Raw genomic sequence first — 14486 nt, 5'->3', positions numbered from 1 at the left:
TTTCTGCTCAGGGGACAGGACGACTGCTCTGTAACAAGGAGAGAAGGAAGAGTTTTGTGAGATACAACCTATTCCAACATGACAATGACCTGAAGCAAACAGCCAGGAGAACCAAGGAGTGGCTCCATAAGAAGCAGATCAAGGTTCTGGAGGGGCCTCGCCAGTCTCAGACCTAAATCCTATAGAAAATCTTTAGAAGGAGCTGAAACTCAGTGTTGCTCAGCGACATCCCTGAAACCTGAAGGATCTAGAGAGGATCTGTGTGGAGGAGTGGCCAAAGTCCCTGCTGCAGAGTGCAAACCTGGTCCAGAACTACAGGGAACGTTTGATGAAATCGGCTTCTCAGTTACATAAATACATTCAAACTAAAGCAACATTCTAAAAACAATCCGTGACTAAGTTTGTGGCAGTAGCAGAATGTTTTTTTCTGAATAATTGAAGGTTCTAGTGACTCATTAAGGACAAAATGATGTGAAGGTTTATGTGGGATCCACATGCTGTTTAAAGATGGCCCCCCAAAAATAAAGAGTTTATCAGTCCCCAGCCCCATGGCCCCCATGCCCCATGGCCCCCATGGCCCCATGGCCCCCATGGCCCCATGCCCCATGGCCCCATGCCCCATGCCCCATGGCCCCATGGCCCCATGGGAGCACATACTTACATATTACATCAGTGTTTTATTTATTTTTTCTTTTCTTTTTTACACAAAACATACAAAAACAAACAAGACAGAACCAGAGAAAAAGACATTTGGGAAAATCGAAAAAAAAGAAAAGTTTTTTACTTATCAAATCAAATCAATTTATTTTTGTAAGGCCCAAAATCACAACAACAGTCGCCTCTATATCACAAGATAAGTTAAGTCACAAGATAATTAGAGATTATCAATACGATATCAATACTGTATCACCAAATTTAGTATAACGATATATCGATATTTTGGCTCGCCCTTAGTCCAGATATTGTACGACACTAATAATATATATAATAGTATGTAATCTTTGACTTCTAGCTGCAGTGTATCTCCGACTCCATTTTGATCAGAGAAGTGCACAAAACTACGGAAGCTCATTGTATTCAGAAAGAAAAATAATAATCTCGTAATAACAAGATAATTATTTGGGTGTCAGACACACAGTCCCGGGCTCTCACAAACTGGGGTCAGTCTGTGAGGTCGTCCAGGATCCACTCTGCAGGTCGTACTCCACACCAGCCGTCTCCAGCTTGTCCCTCAGGAGCCGTCTCCAGCTTGTCCCTCAGGAGCTGATGGTGTTGAAGGCGCTGGAGAGATGAAAGAACAGGATCCTCACAGAGCTGCCAGGCTTTTCCAGGTGAGAGAGAGAGCGGTGCAGCAGGAGAGGACGGGGGAAAATCTCATAAGTACAAAAAAAACCCTGCTAAATTACGGGGAAAAACATCTGAAAATCTGATCATATTTTTTTATGAACACAATGAGCTTCCGTACAAACAAGGGCTTATTTAACTTTGTGGTCGTGCAATGCCCTCTAGCGGCGGCTGTGCGCACTCGAGATACGACAAAGCCAAGTTGCCCTCGGGGGCCTCGGGGGCCTCATTGCTGACGCAATAGCTCCGATAAGAGGGATTTCACTCCAGAGCCTCTGCTCACATAGATCCTGCTCTGCGGTGCGTGCTGCAGAGGACAGACGTCTCACTCTGCCTGAGCATTAACCTTACAGGAGAGACCAATATTGGTTTGTGGTCACTGGGTCAAATGCCTTAAGATGTTATTTATTTGATGTGTTAAAGTTCAAGTCTGAGTCCATTATTACCTCCAGATTTATCACTTGGTTTGTAGGTTTTAGAGCGAGACTCTGGAGGTGACTGACACTTTGTCTTTGTTTCTGTGACAAAGACGATGATTTCAGTCTTGTCTGAGTTCAGCTGGAGAAAGTTGTTTTGCCTCCACAAACTGACTCTGGCACCAGCAGGAGGCCTCTGGCACCAGCAGGAGGCCGGTCCACACACACACTGGTCCAGATTCACCTGCGACAGTGAAACATCTGGAGATCCACAGTTTAAATGGAAGATTTTTTGGCCCAAATCTGAGTCTCATTTCCTCGTGGCGTGGACGGCCGATTAGTCCTGCCACAAGTCAATCATAAAGCGCACCTACCGCTCACCTGCAGAGCCTGGTTCACCTGCAGAGCCTGGTTCACCTGCAGAGCCTGGTTCACCTGCAGAGCCTGGTTCACCTGCAGAGCCTGGTTCACCTGCAGGGCCTGGTTCACCTGCAGGGCCTCGTTCACCTGCAGGGCCTCGTTCACCTGCAGAGCCTGGTTCACCTGCAGGGTCTCGTTCACCTGCAGAGCCTGGTTCACCTGCAGGGTCTCGTTCACCTGCAGAGCCTGGTTCACCTGCAGAGCCTGGTTCACCTGCAGGGCCTGGTTCACCTGCAGGGCCTCGTTCACCTGCAGGGCCTCGTTCACCTGCAGAGCCTGGTTCACCTGCAGGGTCTCGTTCACCTGCAGAGCCTGGTTCACCTGCAGAGCCTCGTTCACCTGCAGAGCCTGGTTCACCTGCAGAGCCTGGTTCACCTGCAGGGCCTGGTTCACCTGCAGAGCCTGGTTCACCTGCAGAGCCTGGTTCACCTGCAGAGCCTGGTTCACCTGCAGAGCCTGGTTCACCTGCAGGGCCTGGTTCACCTGCAGGGCCTCGTTCAACTGCAGGGCCTCGTTCACCTGCAGGGCCTCGTTCACCTGCAGAGCCTGGTTCACCTGCAGGGTCTCGTTCACCTGCAGAGCCTGGTTCACCTGCAGGGCCTGGTTCACCTGCAGAGCCTGGTTCACCTGCAGGGCCTGGTTCACCTGCAGAGCCTCGTTCACCTGCAGGGCCTCGTTCACCTGCAGGGTCTCGTTCACCTGCAGAGCCTGGTTCACCTGCAGGGTCTCGTTCACCTGCAGAGCCTGGTTCACCTGCAGAGCCTCGTTCACCTGCAGAGCCTGGTTCACCTGCAGAGCCTGGTTCACCTGCAGAGCCTGGTTCACCTGCAGGGCCTGGTTCACCTGCAGAGCCTCGTTCACCTGCAGGGCCTGGTTCACCTGCAGGGCCTGGTTCACCTGCAGAGCCTCGTTCACCTGCAGGGCCTCGTTCACCTGCAGGGTCTCGTTCACCTGCAGAGCCTGGTTCACCTGCAGGGTCTCGTTCACCTGCAGAGCCTGGTTCACCTGCAGAGCCTCGTTCACCTGCAGAGCCTGGTTCACCTGCAGAGCCTGGTTCACCTGCAGAGCCTGGTTCACCTGCAGGGCCTGGTTCACCTGCAGAGCCTCGTTCACCTGCAGGGCCTGGTTCACCTGCAGGGCCTGGTTCACCTGCAGGGCCTGGTTCACCTGCAGAGCCTCGTTCACCTGCAGAGCTTCGTTTCCCTGTGTCTAAGCGTATAGATCTATCATAATATAGTTCCCTCAGTGTACGGGACAAAATGAAGACAGAGAAAGACAGTTCGAGCTCAGAAGAGACGGAAATCTACAGAGACAGAGATGATGCATCATAAACAAACGCACGTGGCCGCGAGGCTGTTGTCAGTCTGCGCGGGGGTGAGTGCGCATGCGCACTTCCGCTTGTTTTCAAATCTGCGAAAAATCGTCCATTACGACTTTAAAACTCATTTAGCAGCAGAACAGAACCGAGCAAATGCAAACTCAACTGTGGCTAAGCTCGTTAGCTACACAAGCTAACAACACTCCGTATCTAGTGGTTTGGATCGCTGTGTTTGGTGAGTTAATCCTGTGCTAAATGTGATAAATGTGATAAATGTAGTGAAGAACACAGTAAAATGACTGGAAGTAGAGCTCTGTTTGTTAATAAGTGACATAAGTAAAGCAGGACTGGGGAAAATAGACTTTTAACAACATTTTTAATATGTGTTCACTACGTTTAGGTGAAATGTATTTATGATGCTGCTTTGGAAGTACAATAACCAAAAGGTCATCAATGCGCCATTTTAATGTAATTTCTGCTGTGTCAAGGTTAAAGAATCTTGATTACTAGTTTACTATTATTTTAATAATCCATTCGTTGTGATTAATCAATCAAATAGTTTCAGCTCTAAAACTCCTCTTGCCAAACTTGTAGTAAAAGTAGAAGGTACAAATAAATATGACTCTTAAGTAAAGTACTAATTCCTTTATTACACATTTGAGTGATATTTTGGGTCAATAGTAGTACAATATTTGAACATTGTAATTATTCAAACAATAAGTATAATTGTTTGTTATGATGATAGGATTTTCTGTGTTCTGTAAAGAAGCAGTTGCAGCAGTGCTGTCATTTTTAAATCTAATTAATAACAATTACAGGCAAAAACATTTGACTAATTATCCAGAGAATCCACTCAAATAGTATTTGTAATTTGGCGACATGCACATAAGAAAGAGACACACTATTTACTGGAAGAAATATTTGTAAAATGTTTTCTCTTTTGTGTTTCTGTGCCGTGCTCCAGGCTGGTAATATGGAGGGCCCTGCCAACACAGCGGCCCCTGAAGCAGACCCCAGCCTGCTGCTCAACACTATGGCTCTCAATGTGAAGGTGTGTAGGGAGCTGCTGCAGCAGACCCGAGTCAGTCTGGACTGTGTTGAGGCTCGACTGGGGCCGGGACATGGGGCCCGCTCTGTCTCGAGGCCGGCCTCACACACTGCTGCTGGTCAGGCCCTGGGGCCCTCTTCTGCTCGCTACAGTCTCTTCCGTGGTCTCCCAGAGGACAGTGAGTGGGCTCAGCTTTTGGAGAGGCAGCTCTGCACACGAACCTTTGAACTGCTGCCCACGGAGCAGCTGGCAGAGGCCCTCAGCTTTCTCACTGAGACGGAGGAGTCCCACCACTACCAGTCGGCTGAGGGCCCTCAGCACCAGTCGGCTGAGGGCCCTCAGCACCAGTCGGCTAAGGGCCCTCAGCACCAGTCAGAGGGGCCCACCTTGTACCAGTCTGCGCTGGAACTCTCCCGCTCTGACTCCACACAGGTACAATGCTTCTGAGGATGATAAATGACCGGGGCCCCTATTTTTTATTTATTAGTGAGAAAATGATTTTATCACAGCGCTGCTGTGACCTAGAATATGAAGCTCAATGGTAAAATATTGTAATTGTAACGCTAAAGAGTCAGAATCAGAATGAGGTTTATTGCAATTTGTCAATGAACAAAATTCACAAACATAGGAACTTGTCCTGGTGGTTCATGCAACACAAACAACAAAACAATGAACAATGAATAACTACGAGATATGTAAAAAATAAGTAAGTAAAGTTAAAATTAGGTTAGAAATAGGCATGATATGTACATAAAATAAAATAAAATATGTAGTGCAATAAGAAGTGAAGAGTGCAAGCTGCTTAGGCAGTGTTCATGAGTTCAACAGCAGAGGGAAAGAAACCGTTCTCGTGACGGGAGGTTCTGGTGCTGATGGAGGGGCCTGGAATATGGAAATATTCTGGAATCCTGGAAATATCTCCCCAGGTGAACTCGTAAATGAAGTCAGATTATTTCCATGGGTACGACCGCAGCCAGATAGACCCGTCTGAACTAGGCCGCCATCACAAGGAAGTCCAAAATAAAACCACTTTCAAACAAATTTTTGTGATTTTCAAAATAAAACCCCTTTTAAACAACATTTTGTTTTTTTCAACTCTTGTCCCTGCTGACGGCTAGGACTCTAGTACAGGGGGCAGGGCCAATGGGACTCCATTGTTCTGCTAAGGGGTTTCAACATGGGCACCGGGCACTGGGCAGTAACTCCTATAGGACCATAATTGGGACCTGAACTTTTAAGGGACAGATGTCTCCCTGTCTTGCAGGAGCTGCAGCCCAGAGGAGGAGCTCACATGGAGGAGGATCTCAGTGACAACGGGGAGAGTGATGGGAACAGCGAGGAAGGTCCCCTGAGCCCCCCCACGCCATCTCTGTAAGACCACTGACAACTCAACAACCCAATTCACTCATTCATTACACATTCTTTCATTTCTTTTACATTTGATTTCACTTCATGTACCAATTTTACATTTAAAGCTGGAGTACCCACTTTATTTTTGTTATTTGTGTTTTCCCCCAAAGAAAATATTAGAAAGTAGCACTTTGTGACATTGACAGGTGCGGGCTGTTCTTCTAATTAAGCATTTTATCATTCATAAATCCATAAAAAAAGAGTTGCCCTGAAGGATTGTGCTTCGGCAGATCGCCAGTCTCATTTAGGCGCCTGGAAAGAAACCTTTCTAAAGCTGGGAAATGAATAATTGTGAATATTAACAATCCCTGGGGTAGGCCATGGCCGCCTCTCTCCAGAATAGTGCTTCTGGAGGTAACGTTCATATGTAATCATTACTGTCATATATACAGTCATATATTGGCAGAATATTTCAGCCAGAAATGATGCTCGTTGGTATTGATGCTCGCTTACTGCCTGTTTGTGTCTGAGTCTGGACACTGATGAGCTAAATAATGTGTTGTCTGTTGTCAGAGGCCTGCTGCACATGGAGCTGGAGCTCTCCAGTATAAGCCACTCTCCTCATCAACACAAGATGCTCAACGTTCTCTTCAAAAGACATTTGGCCCCTTGTAACAGCACTCCTCGAAACACAGGTACCAGTTCACACAATTGTCTGTGTCAAACCTGATATCACATGTGTTATGAGGCGGAACACCCAGCGCAGCACCCACTGCACCCCGTCACTAGCAAAGGTCAGACGTGTGCAGGTGCTTGATAATGATAATAATACATCAGTTTATATAGCACTTTTCAAAGGACAGAAAGACACTTTACATTATTGGAACAAGCAACAAGGACAAACAATGGACAAACAAAAAGGTTCCCAGGTCAGCTGAGAGACATAGTCTCTTCAGCGTGTCCTGGGTCTTCCCCAGGGCCTCTTTCTGGTGGGACTTCACCAAGGAGGCGCCCAGGAGGCATCCGGAACATATGCTTGAGCCACCTCAGCTGGCTCCTCTCAACGTGGAGGAGCAGCGGAGCTACTCCGAGCTCACCCTATAAGGGAGCGCCCAGCAACCCTGCGGAGGAAACCCATTTTGATCGCTTGTATCTGCAATCTTGTCCTTTCGGTCATTACCCAAAGCTCATGACCATAGGGGAGGCCGAGATTGATCGGTAAATTGAGAGCTTTACCTTTCGACTCAGGTCTGTCCCCGACCGCCACGCGATGTTGTAGAGACGTGTCAGCCAAGACAGTCCTACAACATCCCGAGACTTAAGGTACTCAGGACTAATCTCATCCACCCCCGGAGTCCAACAACCTCAGGGACCTCAGCTTTGGTGATGGACGAGTCCAGGTCTCTGCTTCCTCTTCGGAAGACGTGACAGTGAGGTCCCCAAAATATTCCTTCCACCGTTCTACGACATCTCCAGTCGAGGTCAGCAGGTCTCCACCCGCACCCGGTTTGCCAGATTTTTTTGGGGCCGATCAATAGTCCTCTTCCATGTCCTCCCCAAACTCCTCCCAGCCCCAGGTTTTTGACTCTGCGACAGCACGAGCTGCAGTGCGCTTGACCCGCTGATTCCTGTCAACTGCCGCAGGAATCCCACAAGCCAGCTTGACGGCATCCCTTACTCCCGGTGTCCACGACCGGGTTCGGGGGTTGCCGCATTGACAGCCACCGGCAACTTTGCACAGCTTTGAGCAGCCACATTGGCAATGGAGGTCGAGAACATGGTCTAATCAGACTCAATGTCCCTGAAGTCCCAATAAGCTCGGGTCTGCAAAGTCTGTCCGGTTTTCTCCTCCGCCAGCGGATCCAACTCACCACCAGGTGATGATCAGTTGACAGCTCTGCCCCTCTCTTCACCCGAGTGTCCAAGACACGCGGCCGAAGGTCAGATGACACAACAATAGTCGATGATTGACCTCCGGCCTAGGGTGTCCTGGTGCCATGTGCACTGATGAACACCCTTGTGCTTAAACATTGTGTTCATTATGGACAATCCGTGGCTAGCACAGAAGTCCAATAACTGAACACCGCTCGGGTTCAGATCGGGGAAGCTGTTCTTCCTCATCACCCCTCTAGGTGTCACTGTCATTGCCCACGTGGGCGTTGAAAGCCCCCAGTAGAACAATGGAGTCTCCAGTTGCTGCGCTGTCCAGTACCCCTCCCAAGGACTCCAAGAAGGCCGGGTTCTCTGCACTGCTGTTTGGCCCGTAGGCTGACACAACGGTGAGGGACCTGTCCCCAACCCGTAGAGACGCGACCCTCTCGTTCACTGGGGTGAACTCCCAACACGTGGCGGCTGAGCTGAGGGGCTATAAGCCCACACCAGAGAAGGGGAGCGTCCAGCCCCTCTCGAGGAGATGGTTCCAGAGCCCAAACTGTGCGTGGAGGTGAGGCCGACTATATCTAGTCGATACCGCTCAACCTCCCGCACAAGCTCAGGCTCTTTCCCCCCAGCGAGGTGACATTCCATGTCCCCAGAGTTAGTTTGTGTGTCCGGAGATCTGGTCGTCGAGGCCCCTGCCGTCGACTGCCGCCCAGATCACTCTGCACCCGCCCCTTACAGATCCTCCTGCAGGTTGTGCCCCACGTCGCTCATGGCTTCGCTCGGAAAAACCCAGCCACCAGACGTTCGCCGTTGAGTGCCCATCCCAGGCCTGGCTCCCGAGTGGGGCCCCGGTGATGCCAATCCGGACGACATAACTGGCCTCGATTTTCTTTTCTTCATAAATAGCTTCTTGGTCTGACCCGTCACCTAGGACCTGTTTGCCTCGGGTGACCGTAGCAGGGGCATCAAGCCCCCGACATCATTGCTCCTAGGCTCATTCGGGCGCTCAAACCCGTCCACCACGTTAAGGTGGCGATGGAGAAGTAGTCCAACTGTCAAAGCAATTATAGGGAATTTGATCTAAATGAGAGTGCACTTTCCTGTTTGGGGCGTTCTGAACTGTGGCGCTTGATCCAGTTGATCTGTAATTGTATCTGAGTGCTGCACAGTGGCAACGCAGCAGCACATGCATAGATAGACCAAATATTATAAAACACCAGGTAATGAATAAGCATCAGAAGGAAGATTGGTACGAATTGGCAGAGAATAAAGTATAAAGACAGATATTCTAGATTCTATGGTCTGGACTGTTGATTTGACTTCACCTGAGACACACCGGCACAGAGGCAGCAGCTGCTCTCTCTGCTCTCTGCTTTTGTTGATGTGTGCAGTGTGTTACAATTTGCGCTATGTTCCCTACAGGTGTCCAGCCTATTTTTGAAAGTCGACCCCTGGTCAACAGTCTGTCTGCCTCACAGAGCTTCTGCACCGCTGTGGACGAGCCAGCTGACCACTCTGAGGGAGACGTGTATGCAGACACCAAGAAGACACAAGAGGTTCTTCTGTTCGGTATTTAGCCCCAGTAACTGCTCAGTGTGTCAGTCCTCACTCCAGTGCAAACTTACTGTAAGTGTCCACCTTCATTCTCCAGAATCTGATGTAACAGCTGAAGGAGAGGCCCAGGAAACAGCTGAAGGAGCATCTGAAGCGGATGGAACATCAGAAGAGTCTGAAGGAACAGCTGAGGGAGAGGTTTACTTAGGACTTGCTCTGGACCATCAGCTGTGTCCCGGTCATATTGGCGTCAGGTGGGGCTCCTTCTGAGACTGATGTTTCACTATATGGTGTCCCGCTGCATACTTGACACATCTGTGTTTCTACATTTAACTGATCTGTGGTTTGTTTTCCCCTCCAGAACTCACCTCACACCAGACAATGTGCAGGACAGCGCACAGGAGAAGGTCTCACAAACACACATTTATCAGTCTACTATCATATTGCTTTTATTATTATATATTTCACACCCATGTGCATCACTAAAAGAAACATTCACAGTAATTAATCAGTGATGTGCAGTCAGGGGAGACAATTTGACAATCTTGGTAGCAAAAAAACAAACAAGTTTTTATGAAATATAAAACATGTAAATATTTGTCATCTGGTATGTATTTTAAACCCCCTTTCCCTTTAATCCAATAAGGAACAATAATATTCAATTAATCCGAATTTTCGCATGTCCCGTATCTCCCGTTCAGATACAGGGAGGCGCAGGGGAGGCGGGGCGAGGAGGCAGCACCTCGCTCTGCCTCTCGGAGCACACTATAACGCCTCACAAACTGAGCAGGTGCAATGCAGATAATGTGTCCTACTGTCCCTCTGTATAAACAAAATAAAACACACAGACTCTGTACTTCCATAGTCTGGATAACGTATGAAATGTAGTTTGGAAACTTGTTTTAGGCAGATTCATTATAAAAACCGCAGTAAAAGTTCACTCGGTGAGGCAAACAGTACTTCTGCCTCAAGGCAGAGGGCGCTCCTGAGCCCGTGGACTGTTGAAACGTCTTCGTTCTTGAATCAGTTTATTTCTTATTTACAATCCGGCTTATCAAAATGTAAAGGTAAGACCATAAACTTTTATTTATTTTGGCTTGAAATAGGCTCAAATGGAATTCATTTTGACCTGATGTAATATATGTGTCACATGTTTTGTGTAAAGAATGCTAAAATGAGATATATAGCATAACTCATTGTCTATTGTCAATTAAATTATGTTTAAGGGGCTTTCTTGGTTTCATTCGCATTTGTAAATCTCTCTAGCCCTGAACCTGACTGCACTTCACTGTAATAAATAATGTCTCAACCTTATCCAACTACACAATAAACTGGACAAAATCCACAATATTGCCACTAACTAAAGACTTATGGGATTTCACAGCTCAAGACTCGTTCTCTTTAATCCATCCATCCATTTTCTACCGCTTGTTCCCTTTTGGGGTCGCGGGTGACTGGAGCCTATCCCAGTGACTTTGGGACTTAGACAGTGGCCAACTCATAGACATTACAGACAGTCATTCACTAGGGCCAATTTTAGAGTCACCAATTTAGCCTAACACATGCATGTCTTTGGACGGTGGGAGGAGCCGGAGAACCCGTAGAGAACCCACAGTAACACAGGGAGGACATACAGACTCCACCCAGAGAGATGTGATGTTGGTTTGGTCCGGGAATCGAACCCATGATCTTCTTGGGAGGCAAGAGCGCTAACCGCCTTTGCCACTGTGCACCATCAGAGAACTTCTGCAAGACACAGCTGTCCGTGCCATGTCTGAAGACTGCAGTGTAGAGGGTGAAGAGAAAGGGCGCAAGGACAGTGCCCTGGGGCGCCCCCACACTGCAGGTCCCCCACACTGCAGGTCCGAGTGTCAGACACACGGTCCCGGGCTCTCACAAACTGGGGTCGGTCTGTGAGGTAGTCCAGGATCCACTCTGCAGGTCGTACTCCACACCAGCCGTCTCCAGCTTGTCCCTCAGGAGCTGATGGTGTTGAAGGCGCTGGAGAGATCGAAGAACAGAATCCTCACAGAGCTGCCAGGCTTTTCCAGGTGAGAGAGAGAGCGGTGCAGCAGGAGATGACGGCGTCCTCCACGCCGATATGCAAACTGCAGCGGGTCCATGGCTGAGCTTACAGTGGAGTGGAGGTGGTCCAGAACCAGCCACTCCAGTGTCTTCATCAGGACGTGAGAGCCACTGGCCTGAAGCTGTTGAAGTCTTTGGCGCACGGTGTCTTAGGCACAGGTACCAGACAGGAGGTCTTCCAGACCTGTGGTATCACTCTCAGCTTCAGGCTCATGTTGAAGACATGCTCCATAACTCCACACAGTTCATCTGCGCAGGACTTAAGGAGCCTGGGGCTGATGCCATCAGGTCCTGCTGCCTTCCTCACTTTAATCCTCTTCAGCTCACTCCTCACCTGTGCTGCTGTGACAGTCAGTGGTTGGCAGGGGGACTGTGTGCTGGGGTGATGGGTGAGTCCAGGCGAAGTGGGGAGATGATGGTCCGGGGGGAGAAGTGAAGAGGAACGGATGCAGGACATTGTCCAGCTGTGGAAGCGAGGGCATTCAGCTGTGCAGGGGGAGGGGCGGGTGACCGATCAAATCTCAAGTGAACATTTAAATCATTCACCCGTTGTAGGTCCCCCTCAGTCTGGGCAGGGGGGATTTTGAGGCCCGACATGGTTTTCAGGCCTCTCCACACTCCCTGAATGTTCTTCTGCTGAAGCTGCTCCTCCATCCTCCTCTTGTAGTCGGTTTTCGCCTGCCTGATCTCCCTCCTCAGCTCTTTCTGCACAGTCCTCAGCTCCTCCTTGTTCCCTGACCTGAAGGCTCTCTTCTTCTCTTTCAGCAGAGCCTTCAGTTCACGGTTAATCCATGGCTTATTGTTTGGAAAACACCGCACCGTCCGGGAGGGAACAATGTTCTCAAAACAGAAGTTGATGTAGTCCGTGATGCACTCTGTGATGGTGTTGATGTCTTCCCCATGTGGGACATAGAGCTCAGTCCAGACAGTGGTGCTGAAGCAGTCCCTCAGAGCCTCCTCACTCTCAGCAGACCACATCCTCACCTCACGGGACACCACAGGCTGCCTGCGCATGATGGGTTCATACACAGGCCTCAGATGTACAAGGTTGTGGTCCGAGCTACGCAGGGGAGGGAGGGGGGAAGAAGAATAAGCCTCTTTGGTGTTGGCAAAAAACAAGTCCAATGTTCTATTGTCTCTGGTGGGGCAGGTAACATACTGGGTGTATGTTGGTAGAACAGAAGAGGGAGAAGCGTGGTTAAAGTCACCAGAGATGAGGAAGAGAGCCTGTGGGTGCTGTGTTTGCAGCCTACAAGTGCAGGAGAGCAGTGCTTCACAAGCATTTTCAGCATTGGCAGACGGGGCCACATAGACTGTGATCAAATCACATGTGAGAACTCACGGGGCAGATAATATGGCCTCATGCCAACAGCCAATAGTTCAATATCCCTGTTACATAGCAGCTCCCTCACTGTGCAGTGTTCGGGTTTGGACCAGCTCGTGTTCACATACACCGCCAGACCTCCACCTCTTTTCTTCCCGCATTCTCTCGTTCTGTCGTCCGCAGCAGATGAAAATTGTCCAAACCTACAATAGAGTCTGGCATTTCTGCTGTTAACCAGGTCTCTGTGAAAATCAAAACGCTGCTGTCCCTATAAATCCTCTGGGACCGCATGAGGTCGCTATTTCCGTCATTTTATTTTGAAGGGACCTCACGTTACCCATGACTACGGCGGGAACCGACTTCCTGTTTCCTCCTCTCGTCTCTCGGAGTTTACGTCCAGCCCTTCTGCTTCTCAGTGTTTTCCTTAGGATGTCTGCCGGGATAACCTGACGATCTCTGGGTAAGACGACGGTTCTCCACAGTTTCATGAGTTCCTCCTTTGTGTAAACGCGCGTCGGCGCCGTACCGGACGGCGGCGGCGGCCAGGGGACACGGGGGGGCTCGGAGCCAGCGCACATCACGACGACACGACGAAAACACTCAATAATCCAGCCGAACAAGTTAAATTAAAGCGATTCCAGTGCGTGTCCCTATCGTACAAGTAAAGTAGAAAAAAATATTTACAAAATACAAAAGATAAAGCACAATAAGTGTGAGAAAAGAGCGAAGCGTTACAACGGGCTGCCAGCTGGACCGGCGCCTTTGTGAAGATTTTTTCATGTATATATATATATATATATATATATATATATATATATATATATATATATATATATATATATATATATATAATATTACATGCGAGTGGTAGATCTAAAAACAGGACACGCCTATGACACGCCCCTGCTGCTGGGATCATACATACTGCAGGGTTCAGGGGGCAAACAAATACTGTATTAACATTTACATCTAGTGGAATTTTCATGTTTATTACGTGCAATTGCCTGCAAACATTCAGAATGTCTTCACAGAAAGAGAAGATAAGATAAGCCTTTATTTGTCCACACAATGGGGAAATTTCGGTGTTGCAACGCAAAGTAGATACAGAAGTAAAAGAACAGATAACTTATAGGAAGCTTTAAAAAAAAACACTCTTAATAGAAAAACTCTTGTAAACAAAACTCTTATAGACAAAACCTCTCATATTTTTAATAAGGAATAGAGCGGGAGGGGAAATAAGATAACGTAAGAAAATGATAATGATAGTGGCAAAGTAAACACTCTTATTTACAGCAGTTATATGCACATGAGTATGACAGTATTGCACATGATTATGTCAGTATTGCACATGGTTAAGTCAGTATTGCACATGGGTATGTCAGTATTGCACATGGGTATGACAGTATTGCACATGGGTATATCAGTATTGCACATGGTTAAGTCAGTATTGCACATGGGTATGTCAGTATTGCACATGGGTATGACAGTATTGCACATGTGTATGTCAGTATTGCACATGGGTATGACAGTATTGCACATGTGTATGTCAGTATTGACAGTGTTTGTTATAAAGTCTGACAGCAGCAGAAGGAAAGACGTGTGAAACGTCTCCTTCACACAGCGAGGGTGGATCAGTCACTGAAGCTGCTCTCCAGAGCGGACAGAGTGTCCTGCAGGAGACATAGTGTCCTGCAGGGGGCGACACTCATGGTCCAGCATAGATGTGAGTTTAGCCAGGACCCTTCT

The 14486-nt window shown here is 48.4% G+C and overlaps 1 protein-coding gene across 1 annotated transcript; it reads left to right on the top strand.

Moving 5' to 3' along the window:
• The first annotated feature begins 4454 nt into the window (after positions 1–4454).
• LOC140360254 (uncharacterized) lies at positions 4455–9354 on the top strand. The gene is made up of 4 exons (XM_072445461.1): positions 4455–4978; positions 5811–5917; positions 6470–6591; positions 9200–9354. The coding sequence occupies exons 1-4, from the start codon at positions 4472–4474 to the stop codon at positions 9352–9354; spliced, it is 891 nt and encodes a 296-aa protein (XP_072301562.1). The 5' UTR covers positions 4455–4471.
• Positions 9355–14486: the final 5132 nt, after the last annotated feature.

This window comes from Eucyclogobius newberryi, unplaced genomic scaffold, assembly GCF_026437365.1.
Source record: "Eucyclogobius newberryi isolate DKJ021-1_F unplaced genomic scaffold, fEucNew1.0.hap1 SCAF_15, whole genome shotgun sequence".
Lineage (NCBI taxonomy): Eukaryota > Metazoa > Chordata > Actinopteri > Gobiiformes > Gobiidae > Eucyclogobius > Eucyclogobius newberryi.
The sequence above is the reverse complement of the archived record's forward strand: the minus strand, read 5'-3'. Positions and strand labels throughout refer to the sequence as shown.

Bases quoted from the DNA above. Each gene is read 5' to 3' on its own strand.
- LOC140360254 (XM_072445461.1), top strand. From the start codon at position 4,472: ATGGAGGGCCCTGCCAACACAGCGGCCCCTGAAGCAGACCCCAGCCTG. The intron at 4,979-5,810 runs GTACAATGCTTC...CCTGTCTTGCAG, and splicing joins CCCGCTCTGACTCCACACAG to GAGCTGCAGCCCAGAGGAGG. The intron at 5,918-6,469 runs GTAAGACCACTG...GTCTGTTGTCAG, and splicing joins AGCCCCCCCACGCCATCTCT to AGGCCTGCTGCACATGGAGC.